This window comes from Vigna umbellata, chromosome 2 (assembly GCF_029865625.1).
Source record: "Vigna umbellata cultivar VRB3 chromosome 2, Vumbellata_1.0, whole genome shotgun sequence".
NCBI classification, from domain to species: Eukaryota; Viridiplantae; Streptophyta; class Magnoliopsida; order Fabales; family Fabaceae; genus Vigna; species Vigna umbellata.
In genome coordinates, this window is record NC_142166.1 from 23,193,172 (window position 1) to 23,214,690 (window position 21,519).

The window sequence follows — 21,519 nt, forward strand, 5'->3', positions numbered from 1 at the left end:
TCTGGGAATAATTCTTCAGAACCTGAATTGTAAGATACCTTTCGATACTCATGCAAATCATACATCATGCTAATGAATGAGTTAAACAAAGCAAGCATTGATTGAAGAAGAATTACCCTAACAATTAATGAAAGAACCATATATAATTAAGAATAAATTCAATACATGAGAGTTTACAAAGGTTTACTTCATTCTCCAACAACAAATAGAATTTAGTTCACCATTGGCATGGTGAAACTAGATGAATAATGGAAAAAAAATGAAAGATAAAACCCTAGAAGTTGAAGATAGGAGCTTCCGCATCCAAATTCGCCTCCAAGGGGTCAAAGGGTGTGTTTTTGCGCCTCTTCTGTCCAAAGATACAATCCCTAGGACGTCCAAGTCCTTAAATAGAACACAAAAATAACAGAAAACACAGCCCAAGCCCAATTGCCAGCGCTTAGCGCCCCACTTAGGGCGCCCTTGCAGCGTGCCGAATCATATGACTCTCAGGGTCAGGTCAAAAGGCAAGCAGGCTAGTGCGACTCGAGGAAGTGGCGCTCAGCGCCCCAAAAAGGGCGCCCAGGCGCGAGCCAGAGACTTCCTACGCTGAGGGCTTGAGAAAAAGGGCAGCCAAGCATGAGACAGTGTATTCCGGCGCTGAGGGCCCCTAAAATGGCGCTCAACGTTGCTGTGATCCTCCTTTCTGATACCTTTCCAGCTCTTCCTGAGTTCCAACTCCTTACTACTTCAATTCTTCTTCCAAATCATCTCAATTCCTGTTGAAAACAAGGAAATCTAGCATAAAATCATTAATTCACCTTCAACTCTCTTATTCACACAAAACTATGATTTCAAGCTAGTTTCTAAATCAAAAAGGGTGTTTTTGGTATCAAAATTAAGTATCAAATAACGGTAAATTCAACCGTTATCAATTATCATAAGTGATAATCGATTATTCCCACAACTAGACTCAATATTGACGCGCAATAATCAATTATTCCCACAACTAGACTTAATATTGTCGCGCAATAATCAATTATCACTAGTGATAATCGATTATCTGCGAAACAAAACACATCCTAGATATAATTCAAGTCTGCAAACACACATGCAACAACCCTAAATCACGAGGAAGCTTCCCCAAAACATCATTCATGCATTCAAGCATCACATACCCTTGTAAACATACTCAAAGATATACATCACAACACTTGAATCGTCCAAATTCAATCATTATACATATTATAACTCAAACAACACAATTATAATGCATATGATTATTACCACACCCTTACACATACATTTACATGGAAAACCCCCAAACCTTATAACTTTATTCTCCCTTGGCATTAAACCCTCAATTGGGATAACCCAACAACCGTACATACATTCATAGAGAAAACTCAACACAAATATTACATAAACCCTATGCCCATGCATACATAAACCCTTACTCAACAAGAGCAACATACAACCATACTCATAATCATATAAACATATATCAACAAGGATTATTAATCAAAATAACCAAGAACACATATAACATATAATAATTAACAAACAAAGGTAAGTTTCCCCATACCTAATCCTAGGGCCTTATCTACATTAAGAAATACAACAAGTCCTTCCTTGCATTAGGGTTTTCTGTAACTCTTCCTCTTCTCTCCCAGAAAACATCTCTTCTTTCCCTTAACTCTCTAATTTTCGTTTTTTATTTTAGGGTAGCAATATGCAAACCCCTTTTACTCTTCTCCTTTTTATCTTCTTTTATTTTATCTCTATCTTTTTAATTAAAATAATATCTCTCACTTAATCTATAAAACCACTAAGATTTCCTCTCTTATTTTTATCTTATGTATTATTTAAAATATCAACAACCACCAAATATTTCAAAGATTCACATAATCTTTTTATTTTATTTTAGATTTTTATTTTTATTTTCTTCCTTTCTATACCCCCATAATTTAATTTATGCACCTTTAATGAGGGTAAAATGAATTTTTTACCTTTGGGTCCAAAATACAATTAAAACTAAAAGTTTACCTTAACTCTCTTTCTTTCTAGAATTTGACTCACACCTATTCAATCATAAATCACCCTCCTATCATCAATCCAACACATCATATTGGTGACAACACACCACCCAAATCATTCCAATAACAATATTCCAATCATATGTTTCACTTAATCAATAATAACATTAAATAATAAACATAATAATTATAATTTTAGAAAACAATTAAGCATCAAATATCAATTATCAAAATAATATCCAAGTCTCGTAACTACATTATTTTCTAATTACCACAATTTCCTAATATCTTACCAATGTAATAGAGTTTTAGTTTTGGTGGTTCATAGTTATCTTTAATTCTTTTATATATATTTATTATTATGGTTATTTTTTTAGATAAGTATACTAATATTATATTTATAAGAAGTTTTAGGAGTTTTAAAACACCTCATTTTGTGAGTGATAAGATGATACAGTAGATTACTTTATTTTCAAATTTTAAAGTCACTCTCCATGTATATTAATATTACAAATTATCTTTGGTAAACGATACATGAATTGTGAGGTAAATACATTTTTTAACTTGCACATTATGACTTCAAATTAATATTTAATATTTTTTAAGCATTAATTTTGAAACAAAATATGATTTAAAATATGTTTTATATCTATCAATTAATGCATAGCTACTGCCCTTTTATTTATAATTTATACTTTAATTGTTTATTACCATATAAAAAATATACATGATTTGTAATTAATTATTTAAATAAATTAAATTTCAGTTTTTAAATAAATTTTTAATACAACTTCCAATTTCATAAAATAATTATTCCATAATTCATTACTTTTTAATTTTAATTTATACTCATTTTTCATTTAATTAAAAAATAAATTTTAACTAACACTATGTTTACAATTCATTATATTATCCAATTATTTTAATTTTTTTAAATTTTATTAAATCAAATAAATGAACGATAAACTTCTCTTTTTTTTTTCACGCCTTCCTCAATTCAAACAAAGATATTAAGACGACAAACGTGATATGAGAAGTTTTAAATGTAAATGATAGAATAGAATATAAAATTTTATTATTTAATAACAAAATTCGTAAAATTGATTAAGAAGACTGTAGTTGGAAAACAATAATTATTAGTATTATAAAATATTTTGATTAATTTAAAGTATAGAAATTTAAATTCCACTAATATAGAATTCCTTTACTCTACTTTCGTACCGGTCCAGAGCTTCCTGCACTCCCTCTCTCTTCTTCAGAACTGTCTTTGGCGCTCGACGGTTTGTCTCTTTGGCTCTCTAATCTCCGCGCATTTCCTCTCTATCAGATCTAGGGTTATTTCAGTTTGTGTTTCGTTTCTATTCTATTGATTTTGTGTTTCCTTATTGATTTCATTAGTTTTGTTTAACCTTCTATTTTGTTTTTAAAGTCTTGTTCTTTTTGTGCAAAGTAACTGATACATCTATCTATGGGAGATTCACTTTAATCAGGACTTAGTATGTGTATGAAAAATCCCTTTTCATTATCAATTGCTAACATTGGCCTAGTTTGGGTTCGATTATATATGCCAATGACTTACTAGATGGGATCAGCTTGTAGAATACTGTTGTGGCATTTGCAGCCAAATGCCAAAGTAATTAAGAGTTATTTGGCTATTTAATAATATTGAAGACAAATTAAATGTATTTTCTTTTTGGTAAAACAAGAGTTATTAAGTGAAGTGTTTTAAGAAATCTTTTCATTTAGAACTTTTGTACCATTGTTAAAAAGGAGATGTCCACCCATCTCATTTGCATTTACCATTCTTGGATATGTTACATAGCTGTAATATGTCAGTAATATCTTTTCACTCCTGGGTCTGGCTTGTTTTTGGTGGGTTCTGCTTGGATACTCTATCCTACATCATAGGAATTTGTTTTCTTTAATCTAGCATTCGGTGTGTGGAGGACCTAATGGAACTGAACCATTGTTTCCTTCCATTTTATCTAAGGATTAACTTTTGGGGAGTACAGAAATGTCTTAGTCCAGCTTAAATTCACAAAAAATAGAAAGGAGCTCATGTTATGTTTCATATTCTAACATGATTACCAAATGCAACCTAATTGTAAAACAATTAAAGTTTGTTTGGTAGAGAGGAGGGGGAGGGAGAGAACTAATTTGGTTAGTTTGGTTGATGGGGAATAAGGGGAGGATTAATTTTAAAATATGGTGGGACCTACTCCACTATTTCATACCTATTTTTACTTATATCTCTATCTTTATTTTCTATCAAACTAATCAAATTACACAACTTTCAAAGTACTCTCTCTATTTCTCACCTGTTTCTATTCTAACAAGCAACTAAATATTCAATTTTATTTCTTACCTGTTTCTCTTTTTCTCCTTGTGTTTCTTCTCTATTTCCATCCTTTCTATATCTTTCTTCAAAACCAAACACACCATTTAGTCCAATGCGATGTGAGATTAAGGTAAATGGAAGAGAAGACAGTGAGCATCAAAGGTTTCAGCATCAAGTAAAACAGAACAAATCAAAGCAGAGCTTCTTCCATATGTTCTTTCTAAGTTCTTCTTGGCTTTGTATCTGTATAGAAACTTCCAGTTAAGAGGTGATGAATCAGACACTGCCATGTAGGAGGGTATATTAAGATTGTGGACATACTGTCAATACTAAATGTGAAATCTCTGATAGGGTGTGTTGTACTTCTGTGTAGATACAGAGCCAAGAAGAGGGACAGAGTATAACAGGCTAGCTGCTATTTTGAATTTTCTTTTTTTATATGGTTTGTATGATGCATGCTATTACATACAAATTCTAAAAAGTTGTAAACATTACTCAAAATTATTGGTGTTTATATTTAATAATGAAAGTCATAGATGTCTTAAACAAAACATTTAACTGTAAGTAAATACAGGCAACAGTCAAATAAAAGTTTACAATAATCATCAATCAAGTGTATTAAATCCAGGTCTTGTTGATCAGTTTCAATATTATTACCGTTGTAAATTTCATTTTTGGCCCTTGCATATAAAGCTGCTCATAAAATATGAGCACCAATATCGTGTAATTTTCTGTTATAATTGCCATCATATTTTCATGAAAATAATATGTATATTTTAAATAGCATCATACTTATTTATAATAGGCTCCACCAATAACTAGTGCTACTTTTATTCGTTAAATATTGATATTTGTATATCAATTTTTATTTTCAATTCGTTTGTTTTGATGTGTATGAGCTTTTAGGAACTAATGATTTGTCTTATGTTCGTGCTTATGTTTCGAGCTGTCTTAGACATTAGCCAATATGAAACTCAATTTTCCTTGTTGACTGAAACTGCAATAGCCAGGCGCGGTTAAGCCTAGTGTTAAAATATTGGCTTCCTGATTATAAGTCACTCTTCTTGGATGCAATTTTTACTGTAAGTCTTTTACACCGGTCCCTGTTGTGCAGTGTTAATAGTGTTGTATAGGTAGAAACCCATGACGATGAAACTGTGTCCAAATCTTTCAGGATAAGGATTTTTGAAATTACAAAGGATACGGTTAAGAAGTGGACTTTATGCCTAACTCAAGCCCATAAAACTATTTATATACTCTAAATTGACCTTATCTCTAGTTTATGTGTGACTTCCAACACACTCCCTCACGCCGAGGTATATACATCTCGAGTGTGAGACTAGACATTATTGAGTGGTCCGATAGTGAGTGAAACAATATGCCCAACAAATACCAAATATCGCTAGGATAGACTCTAACCTGACTCTGATACCATATTAAAAGTAAATTTTAGGTTTAACTCAACCCTACAAAATCGGCTTGAAATGTGAGATTTGCATATATTTATATACTCTAAATTTCGATGTGGGACTTCCCAGAGATATCATGTTTTTTTTTTTTTTCTGAAAAATTATAATGCTTGATCAATTTCTGTTAAACAAACCCGTTTTAGCTATGTTGGATTTTTTTCCATGCTGGTTAAAATTGGTGGAATATGCCCCCAAAGAAAAACTGAGCATTGTCTATTTATTTCACGTTCTTTGCTTAGCATTGTCTGTATAGGCTGTAAACGTGACTTTAACAGTGAAGGGTAAAGGAATGATGGATCTTTTGTAGATCTCCCTTCTGTTTAACTTGTGTGGTTCTTATTGATTGATGTATGGCAATTGGGTTGGAAGTGCACTTTTGAATTAAAATTGCATGGTGTCTGATGTACCTGAATTAATCGGAACTGTCTAACCTATACTATCAAACCTAGTAAGCAGGTAGCATATTTTGCTACTTAGTAGAGTGGAATGTTTTGTAATCCTATTTCCCACCAATGGTGAAAAGTATATTCATTAAGTGGCAAATTAAAGAACTGTTGAGCATAACAGATAATCGGTCACATGGGTGGAGGATAACTTCAAAATAAATAATTAAAAGTTAAAATGATCTATCAAAATAAATTAAATAATTTTTCTAAGTAGACAATAGTTATTTTCTGTTCTCTTTATAATTATACGTTAAATGTACTTCTCATGACAAAAAAAAGTTGTGAAAATGTAAAGAAATATTGTGCTTTAGTTGTCTTTGTGGTTTTGGACCAATAATCCTTATAGTTTCTGTCTTCATGAAAGTCACATTATTCTCTTTTCATTTCTAAGTACTTATTTTGTTGGTCCACTGAGAAAGAAGTGGAGTAGGAAATAAGACGATAATATGGTGGTTAAAAAATATACAGGACTCAGTGGATCTTTAATCTCGGAGTGAACTTAAACTCAGATGATCGATAGGGGATCGAAATGACAAGAAAAAAAATCGTTATTCTCTTTACTCAACTAATTAAAAAAAAATATGTTCATGAACAAAAATTATATTTATAAACAGATGTATGATAAAAAAATAGTATATAAATATGATAAAAATAATTTACACAAAATAACAATAATAATAAGTTTAAGTATTAAAATTTAATACATAAAAAAGAAGCAATAAGCGGGGATGATATCTTTTTCTTTCAAAACTGGAGTCAGAAGAAGAAAAATGACACTTTCACAAGTACATAAATTTTTTACTTGACACTTTTTTTTTTCACTCTTTCATTTTAAAAAAAATATAAAAATTTATTTATTTATGATTATTTTACTTTTTATTATATGTCAAATGAATATAAAATTAAATAGAATGAATGTAAAGGTAAAATGATGAGTGTAAAAGTGTGTGATTTTACTCTTACTTCCATACGAATTAAGCCACCCCATCAGTGGTAAAAGAAACTCTAGAAACAGAGACTAAGTATCGCTGACTGCAAGTGCCGCGAGTGCCGACGACGACGAGGGCAGCTACCGCCGACGACTACGAGGGCGGTTAGCGTCGACGACGGCGAGAGCGGTGACGCCGGCGAATCTGAAGCGAGGGCGGCGCTCCTGTATGCGAACGTAACCCTAGTAGAAAAAGGTAAGAGCGTTGGGCTTCTCATGGGTTGCGTCTATCACAGCACGAGAAGGATCGACACGGCTCACGATCCGTCCGTTTACGATCCGTCCGTTTACGATCCGTCCTCCGCGTTTACTCTTGGTGGTCCAAACTCGCAGGATCGTGCGAGTTTACGATCTTACTCGCGATTTTAACAACACTCAGTGAACACGACAGTGTCTGCTTCTTCAATTGATTAATTTGTTGTGCTTTTGCACGCAAGCAAATATTTTCAAATCACTAGGATTTTCTTTTTTTTCTGTGATTTTGAAAGTTTTATTGATATGTTGGACATGAGTATAATAATAATAATATATTTATATCCTCTTTTGCATTTTGTGTGTACAGGGTATTCATAATGGCAACCACTGCCTGTTTCATCATTGTTAGCAGAAATTACATTCCTATATATGAAGCTGAAGTTGGAGTAGCTGCTAAAGTGTGGTTTTCTTCTTTATTTATTTCATTTTAGCTTTTGTGATTTTCAAGCTTTTTGTTCATTTACGAAATTTATTTATATTGTTTAACATGCTGCTTGCTAGATATTGGTAATTAGACTATTTAGGTGGATTGATCCATGACCACTCATTAAGTTGTGTGATTTTTTTTCGCTATTATGTGAAAAATGTTATGGAGTAATTTGTTTTTTGTTTTTTTTTTCACCTGATTAATTTAATTGCTTATCTTAATCTCGTGCTTCAGCTTGTCTTATGTGGCTTTTAAAGTAGTTTATTCTTTTACTTCACCAAATTTACATCATTTTACAATTCCATGCTCTGGTGACAGAGAGAGGATGCTGCTCAGCTGCATCAATTTATCCTCCATGCTGCTTTGGATATTGTTCAGGACCTTGCATGGACTACTAGTGCTATGTGAGTTAAATTTTTATTTGATACAAATTTGAAACTTTTGACATCATGTTTCTTTTTTGTGCTTCCTGTTCTACATGTTCTTTTTCTTAACATATTGTTCCTTGGTATGCAGGTACTTGAAATCGGTAGACAGGTTTAATGAACTTATGGTGTCCGTGTATGTTACAGCTGGTCATATCCTTTATATGTGGGGTTAATTCATAGTTGAGACAAAAAAAGGTGTATTGCCCTTCTTGTGTTGTGATAGGTATTACAAGTTAGAGGTTTGGCAATCTTACCATACCCTTTGACAAAACGTATGTAATAACCTGTGAGACCCAAAAATCCACTTAAAGCCTTAGGATTTCTTGGAACTGGCCACTTCACCATGTCCTCAACTTTCTGTGGGTCTGTGCCACCCCTTGCTGTGAAATAATATGGCCCAGATATTCCAGCTGTGGTTGGCCAGAGACACACATCTTCTTGTTGAGCTTCAATTTGTGCTGATGCAGCACCCTAAAAACCTTTGTTAGGTGGGTCAATTGAGCAGCTAAGTTTGGACGTAGATCATAATATCATCAAAGAAAACTAGGACAAATTTTCTCAGAAAAGGCTTTAGTATCTGATTCATCAAAGCATGAAAGGTTGCTGACGCATTGGTCAGTCCAAAGGGCATGACTAGGAATTCATAATGGCCTTCATGGATGTGGAAAACAGTTTTCTCAATATCCTCTTTACGCATCAAAATCTGGTGGTAACTAGATTTTAAATCAAGCTTAGAAAACATGGTTGCTCTTGCCAATTCATCCAACAACTCTTCTATCACCGGAATAGGAAACTTGTTGGGAATGGTGACCTTGTTTAGAGCCCTATAATTGATGCAAAACCTCCATCCTCCATCTTTCTTTTTTACCAAAATAATGGGACTAGAATAATCTCTTGCTTGTAACATCTCTTGGACCAACCTCTCAATCTCATTTTTTTTTTTTTGCTGATGAGTACTTGTAGGGCCGCAAAGTAGGGATAGCAGCACCCTCTTGTAAGTGGATAGAATGATCATGTTCTCTGCTAGGGGGTAATCCCTCTATCTCCTGAAAAAAGTCCTCATATGATGCCAAAATTGAGAGAACTTGTGGTGGTACTAGAACATTCCCAGGGTCCTTAATTTCTGCCCACTTGATAACAAAACACGTCCCTTGTTGCTTAAAATCTTGCCACAAAGACTGAGGATTATGATCTAGACAATGTGGGATCTCCCCTTAAAACATGTTCCTGCGGTCCTTTCTTCAACCTCTGAACCTCCAAAATCAATCCCTGACACTTCCCTTGGCAACGCACCTTGTGCCCATCCCTACTTCAACCACATATGGTAGGGTTGGTTGCTGTTAGAACCCACACTTGGTAATCAATTATTGTGAAATGAAGTTGTGAGATGCGCCACAATTTATCAAGATCACCACTTTTTCATTGCCAATCATTCCCTATAATTTACATGACTTCTTTGTAGTGAGCCTAGCCATTGCGCCTTGGAATAATTGCAAAATTTGTGTAGTTTCCTCCCTTTCTTCCTCTGGCAAGGGTATAATGTCCTGGCCACCTTCCAAATCCTTTATCTCCTCATTAGAAATCAACAACATATGAAGTTGTTTGTTCCTGTAGGTATGATTTGGACTAAATTTCTCATCACACATGAAACAAAGCCTTTTTTTATCTTATCTTGCAGCTCTCCGTGGGATAACTTTGTTAGAATAATTATTAAGTCTACCTAGTATAGCAGGGCCTAAAGTAGGCAGTTGTGTGTTGGGGTATCTATAATGATTGTTCCTAGCAGTCTAGGACAATCTCTTCATCTTTCATCTATGTATTGTATCATATTTTTAATCTATATAAATGATAGAACTGAGAAGGGTCTTTCAAGCCCTTTAGAACTATTTTTCTCTGTTTTAGATCTCAAGTTGGTATCAGAGCAGGTTCATCCTGCTCTGGTTTCCTGTCCACCAGCACTGTCACTGCTGTTTGCACCTGTCCGGTGCCGTTCGCCGTTGTCCGCGGCTGTCTCGCCATTATCTGCAGCTGTCAACTGCAGTTTGGAGCTCTCCAACTTGGTTGTCCGCCATACAACATCTGTCCGCTGCTGTCCACCACCGTTCGCCGCCGTCCGCCGCCGTTCTCCGCCGTCCGCCGTCCGCCGTCACAGTTCCGTCCGGCGACCACTGGATCTGGTTCGCCTCTTCACGCGACGGCCAACCCCACCGGTGGGCTCGCCTGATTCTCCTCCACGCTCCGCCACGCGCCGCCTCTTTGTGCGCTGCGATCAGGCGCGTGCTGTACACGCGCCGCCCTCCGCTCACCGGAAAGTCGCCGCGCCACCTCCGTAGCTGTCGCCCTCTGCTCCTCTGTCCGTTCTGCCCCTCAAAATCTCACTTTGGTGTGTCCAGAAGCTCCCCCTTGAAGAAAACCGTGAGCAACCCTAGGTTTTTCGCTGGTTCTTCACGTTTTTCGCTGGTTCTTCACGGTTTTTCTGGTTCTTTCTCCTGCTTTTATCACAGAATGGCGTCTGGAAGTGCTCTTTCTTTCTCTGGAAGTCCCTCCATTACTTCCGAAAAGTTAAACGGAAAGAATTATCTGTCTTGGTCTGCTGCTGTGGAAATGTGGTTCCTTGGTCAAGGACATTATGACCACCTTGAGCAGGATGGGAGCCAAGTACCTTCTGACAAAGCTGAACAATGGAAACAAGCTGATTTCCAATTGTGTGCCCTATTGTGGCAATCTGTGGAACCCCGACTTTTGATATCTCTTAGAGCCTTCAAGACATGTCACACTTTTTGGAAGAAAGCTCAAAGCATTTATGCTAATGATATTCAACGTCTCTATGATACCGCAAACAAGCTCGCCTGTCTCAAAATGACAGACCATGATATGGTTTCATTCATGACTGAAGCCCAAGCAGCTGTGGAAGAATTGAGAATGTTCTTGGAAGCGGAATCTTCAGAAGATATCAAAAAGAAGCTTGACAAGTATTATATGGTGATGATCCTCCGTGCTTTGCATCCAGATATGAATCATATCAGAGATCAACTTCTGACAAGTCATGAGGTCCCTTCCTTGGAAGCCTTGACCACACGTCTTCTTCGTGTTCCTGTGCCTCAGTCTCAGGAAGCTTATGAAACAATGGAACCATCTGTCATGGTTGCCACGCGAGGAAGAGGAGGACGTGGCACTAGAGGAGGAGGACTTGGAGGTCGGGGACGTCCACAATGCTCTTACTGTAAGAGGGTGGGTCACACCCAAGAAAACTGCTACTCCTTGCATGGCTTTCCTTCAAAAACCGTCAATATCTCTAAGGCTGAAACTTCCACTTCCAACTCCAAGTTCACTGAGGAAGAGTATCAAGAGTATCTGCGATTAAAGTCTAATAGTTTGGCGCAATCATCTCAATCCCCAAGTACGTCCACAGCTTGCATGTCTCAATCCATGGAAGGTCTAAATTCATGGGTAATTGACTCGGGTGCTTCGGATCACATTTCTGGTAATACCTCATTGTTCTCAACCCTTTGCCTCCAAGAAAAACCCCATTTCATTACCCTTGCAAATGGCTCTAAAACTTGTTCAAAGGGAGTCGGTCAAGTCTCCCTGTCTCCCTCTCTAACTCTGAAATCTGTTCTTTTTGTCCCTAACTGTCCATTCAATTTAATTTCCCTAAGTCAGTTAACCAAAATGTTACATTGTTCAATAACTTTCGATTCAAAATCTTTTGTTATACAGGAGCGTGGCTCGGGGAGACAGATTGGAGAAGGATATGAAGCTGGAGGTTTATACCATTTTGGATCTCGCCCACGGGTATCTTGTGTTGCAGCTCTTCCCCCTAAAGTGTTACATGATCGGTTTGGCCATCCTCACTTGTCAAAGTTAAAAAAGATGTGTCCTGAACTTAGTGGTCTTCAGACTTTAGAATGTGAGTCCTGTCAACTAGGAAAACATGTTAGATCTGTCTTTCCCAAAAGGTCTCAATCAATGTGTACTTCTAGTTTCTCTATTATTCATTCTGATGTCTGGGGACCTAGTCGCGTCTCTTCTTTTGGTTTTAGGTATTTTGTTACTTTTATTGATGAGTATTCTAGATGTACTTGGGTTTATCTAATGAAAGATCGCTCTGAATTGTTACCCATTTTCACATCCTTTTTGAATGAAATCAAGAACCAATTTGGTCATGTAATTAAAGTCTTAAGAAGTGATAATGCTAAAGAGTATTTCTCATTAACTTTTTCTTCACTTCTTAGCTCCCATGGTATTTTACATCAGTCCACTTGTCCTCATACACCCCAGCAAAATGGTATAGCCGAAAGAAAAAATAGACACTTGGTTGAAACGGCTCGTACCCTTTTGCTTAGTGCTCATATTCCTGTTCATCACTGGGGGGATGCCATCTTAACTGCATGTTTTCTTATTAATAGGATGCCTTCCTCCTCCCTCAATAATAAAGTCCCTTTCTCCATTCTCTTTCCCAATGATCCTCTCTTTCACACCTCTCCTCGCGTCTTTGGTTGTGTTTGTTTTGTTCACGACATGTCTCCGGGGCTCGACAAGCTCTCTGCTCGTGCGATCAAATGTGTCTTTTTGGGCTATTCTCGGCTTCAAAAAGGGTACCGGTGTTACTCCCCTGAAACCAAAAAGTACTACATGTCTGCCCATGTTACCTTCTTTGAACAGACACCTTTCTTCTCGCCCTCTGTTCAAGATGTTCATATCCTCCACCAGGTCCTTCCTCTTCCCGTGGTTGAGTCTAATATCTCCAATCCCTCAGTCAGTCCAAGTCATGCCCAAGGTCCTCCCGAACCTTCCTCTCCCCATACTGATATCCTTCGACACAGTACCCCGGTGAGTAATCCTCTTCCAGCAAATGGTGGATCTCCTCCTTCAGATTCTTCTCCGTCACCATCTCCTGTCACGCCTCCTGGTGAAGATGATTCTGGTTGGCCCATTGCTCTCAGAAAAGGTACTCGTTCCACTCGCAACCCTCATCCCATTTATAATTTTCTTAGTTATCACCGAGTGTCGCCCTCCTTTTATTCCCTTTTATCCTCAATATCTCCTGTGGTTATTCCTAAAAATGTGAAAGAAGCACTTGATCATCCTGGATGGCGACAAGCCATGATTGAAGAAATGCAGGCTCTTGACCACAGTCATACTTGGGAGCTTGTGCCACTTCCCCCGGGCAAAAAGGCTGTTGGTTGTCGATGGGTATATGCCATTAAAGTCGGCCCTAATGGTGACATTGATAGGCTCAAAGCCCGACTGGTTGCAAAAGGGTACACTCAGGTTTATGGTCTTGATTATTGTGACACCTTTTCTCCCGTGGCCAAGATGACTACCATTCGATTGTTCTTTGCCATGGCTGCCATTCGTCATTGGCCACTTCATCAGTTGGATATCAAAAATGCCTTTCTCCATGGTGATCTTGAGGAAGAAGTGTATATGGAGCAACCTCCTGGGTTTGTTGCTCAGGGGGAGTCTGGTATGGTTTGTAAATTGAACCGATCTCTATATGGGCTCAAGCAATCACCACGTGCTTGGTTTGGAAGGTTTAGCTCCATTATTCAAAAATTTGGGCTAAAACGCAGTGAAGCAGATCATTCAGTCTTTTATTATCATTCGTCTCCCGCAAAATGTGTTTACTTGATAGTATATGTTGATGATATAGTTATTACAGGAAATGATGCTGCTGGAATATCTCAATTGAAGGAGTACTTGTGTAAACATTTTCAAACCAAGGATCTTGGGAGCCTCAAATACTTCCTAGGCATTGAAGTAGCTCAGTCAAAAGATGGAGTTGTAATCTCCCAAAGGAAGTATGCTCTGGATATTTTGCAAGAAACAGGCATGATTGATTGTAGACCGGTTGATAGCCCTATGGATCCAAATCAGAAATTAACAACAGAAGGAGGTGAATTATTCTCCGACCCGGAGAGATATAGGAGGCTAGTTGGAAAACTAATCTATCTCACTATTACAAGGCCGGATCTATCTTTTGCAGTTGGAGTGGTTAGTCAGTTTATGCAAGCTCCATGTGTTGGCCATTGGAATGCTATCATTCGAATTCTAAGGTATGTGAAAAAGGCTCCAGGGCAAGGGCTGTTATATGAAGAAAAAGGAAGCCTTCAAGTATCAGGATATTGTGATGCTGATTGGGCAGGTTCTCCTATTGATAGACGATCTACTACTGGATATTGTGTTTTCCTTGGAGGAAACATTATCTCATGGAAAAGTAAGAAACAAAATGTAGTGGCTCGATCAACAGCTGAAGCTGAATATAGGGCAATGGCTTCATTAACATGTGAACTTATATGGGTGAAGCAGTTCCTTCAAGAGCTTAACTTCTGTAACATCCAGAGTATGAAGATGTATTGTGATAACCAAGCTGCTCTTCATATTGCATCAAATCCAGTGTTTCACGAGAGAACCAAACATATAGAAATTGATTGTCATTTTGTTCGGGAAAAATTATTGTCAAAAGAAATATGTACTGAGTTTGTTGGATCAAATGACCAACTCGCAGATGTGTTGACTAAGTCGTTAAGGGGACCTCGGATTGAGTTTATTTGTTCCAAGCTTGGTACATACAATCTGTATGCTCCAGCTTGAGGGGGAGTGTTAGAATAATTATTAAATCTACCTAGTATAGCAGGGCCTAAAGTAGGCAGTTGTGTGTTGGGGTATCTATAATGATTGTTCCTAGCAGTCTAGGACAATCTCTTCATCTTTCATCTATGTATTGTATCATATTTTTAATCTATATAAATGATAGAACTGAGAAGGGTCTTTCAAGCCCTTTAGAACTATTTTTCTCTGTTTTAGATCTCAAGTAACTTCTTGAAGGGTGCTCTCTTTTGTTGGAGTCTAGATGCAGAGCTGCTAACAATACCAGAGCCACTGCCTTCGCCTCCTCCCTTGGATGAATTGGAAAACCTGGCTGCACTTCCTCCCTCCAAAGAATGACTCCTAGTCTGTGGCAAGGGTTTAAAGCTAGTATTAGATCTCTGCACCATCAAAGATCCTCCCTTGGAAGTGATATGAACCTTTTCCTCCACCATTTGAGCCTTCATCATTAACTACGCAAGGCTCTTGGCCTCATACAACTTAACCTCTATCCTTATTTCGTCCTTCAATCCATTCAGAAAAATGCCAGTCAAATAATCATGCCTTATACCTTTCAAGAACATAAGCTTCTTCTCCTGCAAAAACAGGAATATCTAGCTTCCTTCATTTTTCCCCAATCACTCCTGAACTTCCACTTTCATTCCCTTAGTCATTCTTTAGATTGCCCGCACTGCCTTCCTTAGCAATAGAAGCACTATCTGTTGGTTGATTATCAGAGGATATGAAACGTTCCACCAACCCTGTCAGCCCTGTAATCATTTCCTCCAACCTTTGGAACCTTCTCTGATGTTCATATTCTTGTTCTTGCATTATGCGCTCGAATCCATCCAATCTTGCCTCCATTCTCGTATTGACCATGCCACACAACCACCATAGCACCAGGAAAGTGGCTTTGAATACCAATGATAGGTATTACAGACCTATACGAATGAACTTGGTTAAACTGTAAAATGTAATATAGCATTCATTGAACCTCTTAAGAGAGGACCCAAACAAATAACTTTCTGGTTATTAGAGAGAACTAGACTCTCCCTCCCTAACTTTCACAAATTACAAAATAAAGATAGAAACTGTTAAAACTGTCCATTCTGACTCTATAGAAGTTAGATGCAACTAACTACAGATGAATAACTACCTTACATATATTTAAAACTGTCTGTCATACAATAAACTAAATCATACAGTTTTCCTTTTGTTGTAAACCTTCCCTTTGTACCTATCATGTTGTTCACATTTTTTTTTGTTTAACCTTGTTTTATCCAAATAAATGAAGACTGAGTACCCACCTTTCAGGACCATTGATATACTTTTCTTTAATTGTATAATTATGGCATTGATCCTGCTCACTTTCCTGTGAATGTGAATTCACATAATTATTTTGATGTCTCCTTTTTGTCACAACCATAACCCGAATTATTAACATAAACATTTATAAGTTAAGACTTGTTTTTCAATATCATAATTTTTTTTTTAAATTAAATAAAGGGTTCTTTTTTTGGAGCACAAGGAATAGTTCATTTTAAAAGAAAACAAAATAACTTAATGTGACAAATGGGTTAAAGAATCATTATTATGAAGGGGAACAAAATGAACAAGCCAAGAATGGAGAATTCTTACAACTTACGAACATTTTTTCTGCATTTGTGTGAGATTTTCCTTGACTTATCAAACATACCAGATTGATGTTGCTACATGACTCTCGTAATGATGATGGGATTAAAAGTTTCTTCCAAGAGGTGCACGAGCTTTACATAAAGGTAATATGTTTGTTTTTTCTTGCTCACCCCAATAACATGTTTCATATTTATCATTTCATTACTTTTTCAGTTTCGTATGTGGCCTTTTCTTAGTCTACAATATCCCTCTCTGTTAGGATATAGGGTATTTGGGATATAAGGGTATAATGGGAAATGGGATTAGGATAGAAGGTAGAGGAATTGTATAAATAGATTGTTTGGATAGTTAGAAGGGAGTTTTTGAGTACATTGTTTGTTAACAGGCCATTGACCTGTGAAGAGGGTTATGCCTCTAGATCTTGTATACACTATTTTTTCTGTTAATAATACACAATTCACCATATATTTCTCTCTGTTTTCTGGGTGTGAGAGACTGTGAGGGAGTTCTTGATTAGGTTCCTAGTTTAGGAACCTATCAATTGGTCCGACCTGCCGGATCAAGACGTCGCCAAAATCGGGTGGGGTGAAAGAAATTGCGGTTGATAGAATGACGGTGCAGACAGGGGAGCTGCGATCAGATTATACAGCAATATGCCAAGATTATGCTGCAATACGCCAAGATTATAGTGCAATACGCCAAGATTTGCAAGAAATCATAAGGATGTTTGGTGGTCGAGGCCACAACCAGGACGACCAACATTGGGACCGGCGAAAGGAAGAGGAAGGGGAGAGAGGGGATGAACGCCATGAAGTGCAACCCAGCGGGGAGAGGAGAGTAGATTTACCCGTTTTCGAAGGGTTTGATGCGATGGGGTGGATTGCTAGGGCGGAGACAGTTTTTGAGACCCAGGGGGTGAAGGAGGAAGAAAAGGTGCGTCGGGCAGCCATTAGCATGGAGGGAAGCGCGGGTTACTGGTTCAGAGCCTGGAAGGAGAAAGCCAAGAATCGTTCTTGGAATGGTTTGAAGGAAGCCCTAGTGATACGGTTTGGAACCATCGTTGAGCGTTTGGCGGCATCCAAACAGAAAGGGACGGTGGACAAGTCGACCTCAAGATTTTGGCAGGTCGAGGGTCAGAAGACGAGTCATTTGGGGGACGAATGCGAGGAGCCAACCACAGTTTCATAGGCAAGGTACTAGTAGAGGATCAGGGTTTACCCATGGAGGATACCCAACCGTACCAGGTGAGCTTGGGGGATGAGCAGAGGAAGAAAACCAACATGGACCGAATGGTTGAAGTTAGCGGGAAGGAACCGAACGGTAGATCGAGTGTTGCCGAGTGGTCCGAGGTCGAGCGCAATTTCCCAGGTGAGGTTGCCGAGCAGTCTGAGACAAAATTAGACCTGAAGCAGACGGAGTTGTCCACTCTCTCAACTGGAGGCCCTATTCAGCCAAAAGCAATGAAGCTGCAATGTTCAATAGGGGACCGAACGGTATTGACCATTAAAGGACGAAACCGAACGGTGGCCCACATTTTAGGAAGAAACTGAACGGTTTCGGCCATTATAGAACGAAACCGAACGGTGTTGACCAATATAGGACGGAACCGAACGGTGTTGACCATTATTGGACGAAACCTGGGGGGAGCCAGAAGGTTTGTTAAAAATAAAGGAAGTAGAATCGTGGACCTTGGTGTGGAATTTGGGGGTGATAAGAAGGAAAGAGGAAGAGTGGAAGTCATTAGAGGAGAAATGGCCACCACCCAAGCCTCCAGACCTGAATTGGAGGGCAGCATCCAGTGGGTCCCCTTCATATGGTAACAGTGGGTCCCCTTCATATGGTAACAGGTTGATGAAGAGGAGCCATGAGATCGAGTTTTCTGGTTCTAACCTTGAGGACAAGGTTGTTCTGAGGGGGGTGTAATGTTAGGATATAGGGTATTTGGGATATAAGGGTATAATGGGAAATGGGATTAGGATAGAAGGTAGAGGAATTGTATAAATAGATTGTTTGGATAGTTAGAAGGGAGTTTTTGAGTACATTGTTTGTTAACAGGCCATTGACATGTGAAGAGGGTTATGCCTCTGGACCTTGTATACACACTATTTTTTCTGTTAATAATACACAATTCACCATATATTTCTCTCTGTTTTCTTGGTGTGAGAGACTGTGAGGGAGTTCTTGATTAGGTTCCCAGTTTAGGAACCTATCACTCTCTTTAAACGGGATTATGAGAAAGTCCATGTTTATCAGTTCCTTGAAGCATGCTTTGCTGACTACACAAAGTATCTGTTGGAATAAAAAAAATCTGGTCTCAGTCTTATCAAAATGTTTAATTAGCCACATTCTACGTTTTCCCCCTAATTACCAATTCAATGTTTCACTATAATAGGTATGCTAAACTACCTATTAGATACTTCGTACATTATTACAACTAGAATGACAATTGACAAACCGGTATTTTAAAGTTTTTGTGGTGATAGGTAGGATCACGACCTACCTTAAGATAAGTTTTGTCAAAGGCTCGGGGGCTGCATAGTGAGAGGTAGGATCTTGGCCAACCTTTAGATAAGCTCTGTCAATCGGACCTAGGAAAGTATGTAGTGAAGATATGACGTATTCAGGATAAGATTAATCACTTAATATTTATTAGGAATATAATAATACAAATATTAATGAGTAAATGAGAATATATTTGTCCATATAAATATAGAAAGATTTTATCATAGTTAAACAAAAAATACGTAATCTAGAACAAATCTAGCAAATAATATAGCAAATCCTAATACTAGTAGGTAGGATCAAATAATCATCAAATAAGGAACAAAATTAGGGATATGATCTTAATTTTAGCATAAAAATTATAAGCCTAGAAGGTTACTCAATTATAAAAGGAGTTGAAGAAAACATAGAAAAGTCAACAAACATCATGTGCTTTAGCAAAGGAGGTCATCTCTCTTGTCTAGAATATTTTAGTGCCCACAGTGGGGCCCAAACCCACGACAATAAGTTTAGGAGCAATTTTTAGAAGTGTTACAAAATTTCATCCTTACTAACTGTTTTGGAGAACAATATTCTTCCTGTATCAATATGCAGAATGCAAAATAAGTTCCCAATGGTTTCTTTTCGGTAGTTGGAGTTTCAGAGTTTTAACTACTACTTTTTGTTCTGCTCGAGAGGATAAGATTGGGAACACTCTTATCAGTAAAAGAAGTTGAAATTGTTAATTGTTCTCTTAATTTGATTGTGGGAATAAGTGCAAATTCTTATGTTAATTCTGTTTGTAAACTTCATTTCATGGATTGTTGAAATGAAGTAACTTTATTGTTTGTTTGGGAAATTGCAGACTCTCCTCAATCCCCTGTACTTGCCTGGCTCCCGGATCACGTCGTCGCATTTTGATACCAAAGTCCGAGCTCTTGCACGAAAGTATTTGTAGAAATTACTAATGTTTTTGTGGTTGCTAGTTCATATTGCTGCGATTTGATTATTGTCTTGTTCGTTGTTGATTAGATTTGAAAATCGGTCTCTCTTTAATCTTTTATCCATGATTTGGCAGCAAAGGGTAGGTTTACTGTTGTCTATAGTGTACCTCAGTCATTAGCAGGTGAGATGACTGTTTTTTCCTGATGAAAGCTATTGTTGACAAACTATTCGATATTTCGATTGCTAGTGACTTTCATTTGTAATAATATTGATCTTGTATTTAATGCTCAATTATTGCATTTTATACAGTAAAAACGATTTCTTGTATTATTTAATGCTTCATTATTAATAAAGTAAATTTCTAAATTAGTCCTAAAAAATTGAAAAATGATACTTGAACAACCATTTTTGACAACATTTAGACACGCGCACACGTGTCAAAATCTGAGTGGTCCAGTTGGAAAAATTAAATGAAAATGGACCACTCAGATTTTGACACGTGTGCGCGTGTCTAAATGTTGTCAAAAATGGTTGTTCTAAAAAATTACATGTCCAAAACGATATTCAAATATCTATACCCAAATAGTGTTGAGATTAATTCAGCTTTGAAAGTGGTGGAGAGCCCACAAGCACCTGAAAACCTGTTACCAATTGCCGAATTGATCCCGAAAGATAAACGAAGCCAGCTTTACGCTGGGTTTCCGTATGAAATAAGCATTGTCTGTGATGAGTGATTCCGCGCCACCTTGGTCTGTTTACGGAGAGTCAGATTGCATTTCTTGCTTCCAAATGACCCATCAAGCCATTGCAAAGATAGTGCCATCTGAACTTTTTATATTTGTTAGACAACTCCAGTTCTGTTGAGTAGAAATCCTGATTTCTATCCAACTCCAATTGCTTCCATACTTTATTTGAATCAGCACAACCACGTTTAAGATGCAACAGTTTCGTTTTCATCATGACCTGTAACCCAAAGGGTTAGAAGAACCTGCTACCGTGGAACGTAAGCTGCAGAAAGTGTCATACAACTGAGCATTGATCTCAAGGCAAAATAACTTTATTTCATTTTCATCGATGATATGGCTCTCAACTTCGCTCTTCACTAATTCTGAAACAACCTTGGTCAATCTTTCAAAATGTCGTGTGCCTTCGTGCTAGATCTTTCATAGATATGAATCCCAAAAAGGTTATGCAAAGAATCAGTCTAAAACCAGGAAGACTGGACAAAATCAACAACAATCTGCTGGAATCAGTTTACTTGACAAAAAACAATATTAATTAATATGGATTTAACCATAAATTGTAACAATAGAATATTATATTGATTATATTTATTTTGTTTGTGTACCTTTTAACAGATTATTACTGTGTTGTTACGTTTACTATGATTTCATGTTAATTTTAAAAATTGTATTTTAGCAGTTACAAATCAAATTTTTGAAATTTGTATATAAAATTTAATTTTTAATATTATGACTTTAAATATTATATTATTTTCATT

General features: G+C 37.2%; 1 protein-coding gene across 2 annotated transcripts; it reads left to right on the forward strand.

The window, feature by feature from the left end:
• The first annotated feature begins 3,165 nt into the window (after positions 1–3,165).
• LOC124830656 (SNARE-like superfamily protein) lies at positions 3,166–20,309 on the forward strand. Of its 2 annotated transcripts, none has more exons than XM_088106445.1 (6): positions 3,166–3,295; positions 7,819–7,909; positions 8,257–8,342; positions 8,455–8,515; positions 16,649–16,735; positions 19,939–20,309. In XM_088106445.1, the coding sequence occupies exons 2-6, from the start codon at positions 7,829–7,831 to the stop codon at positions 20,029–20,031; spliced, it is 408 nt and encodes a 135-aa protein (XP_087962571.1). In that variant the 5' UTR covers positions 3,166–3,295; positions 7,819–7,828; the 3' UTR covers positions 20,032–20,309. The 2 variants fall into 2 exon arrangements, with proteins under 2 accessions (XP_087962571.1, XP_087962570.1); XM_088106444.1 differs by lacking the exon at positions 3,166–3,295 and adding an exon at positions 7,234–7,452.
• The last annotated feature ends 1,210 nt before the right edge of the window (positions 20,310–21,519 follow it).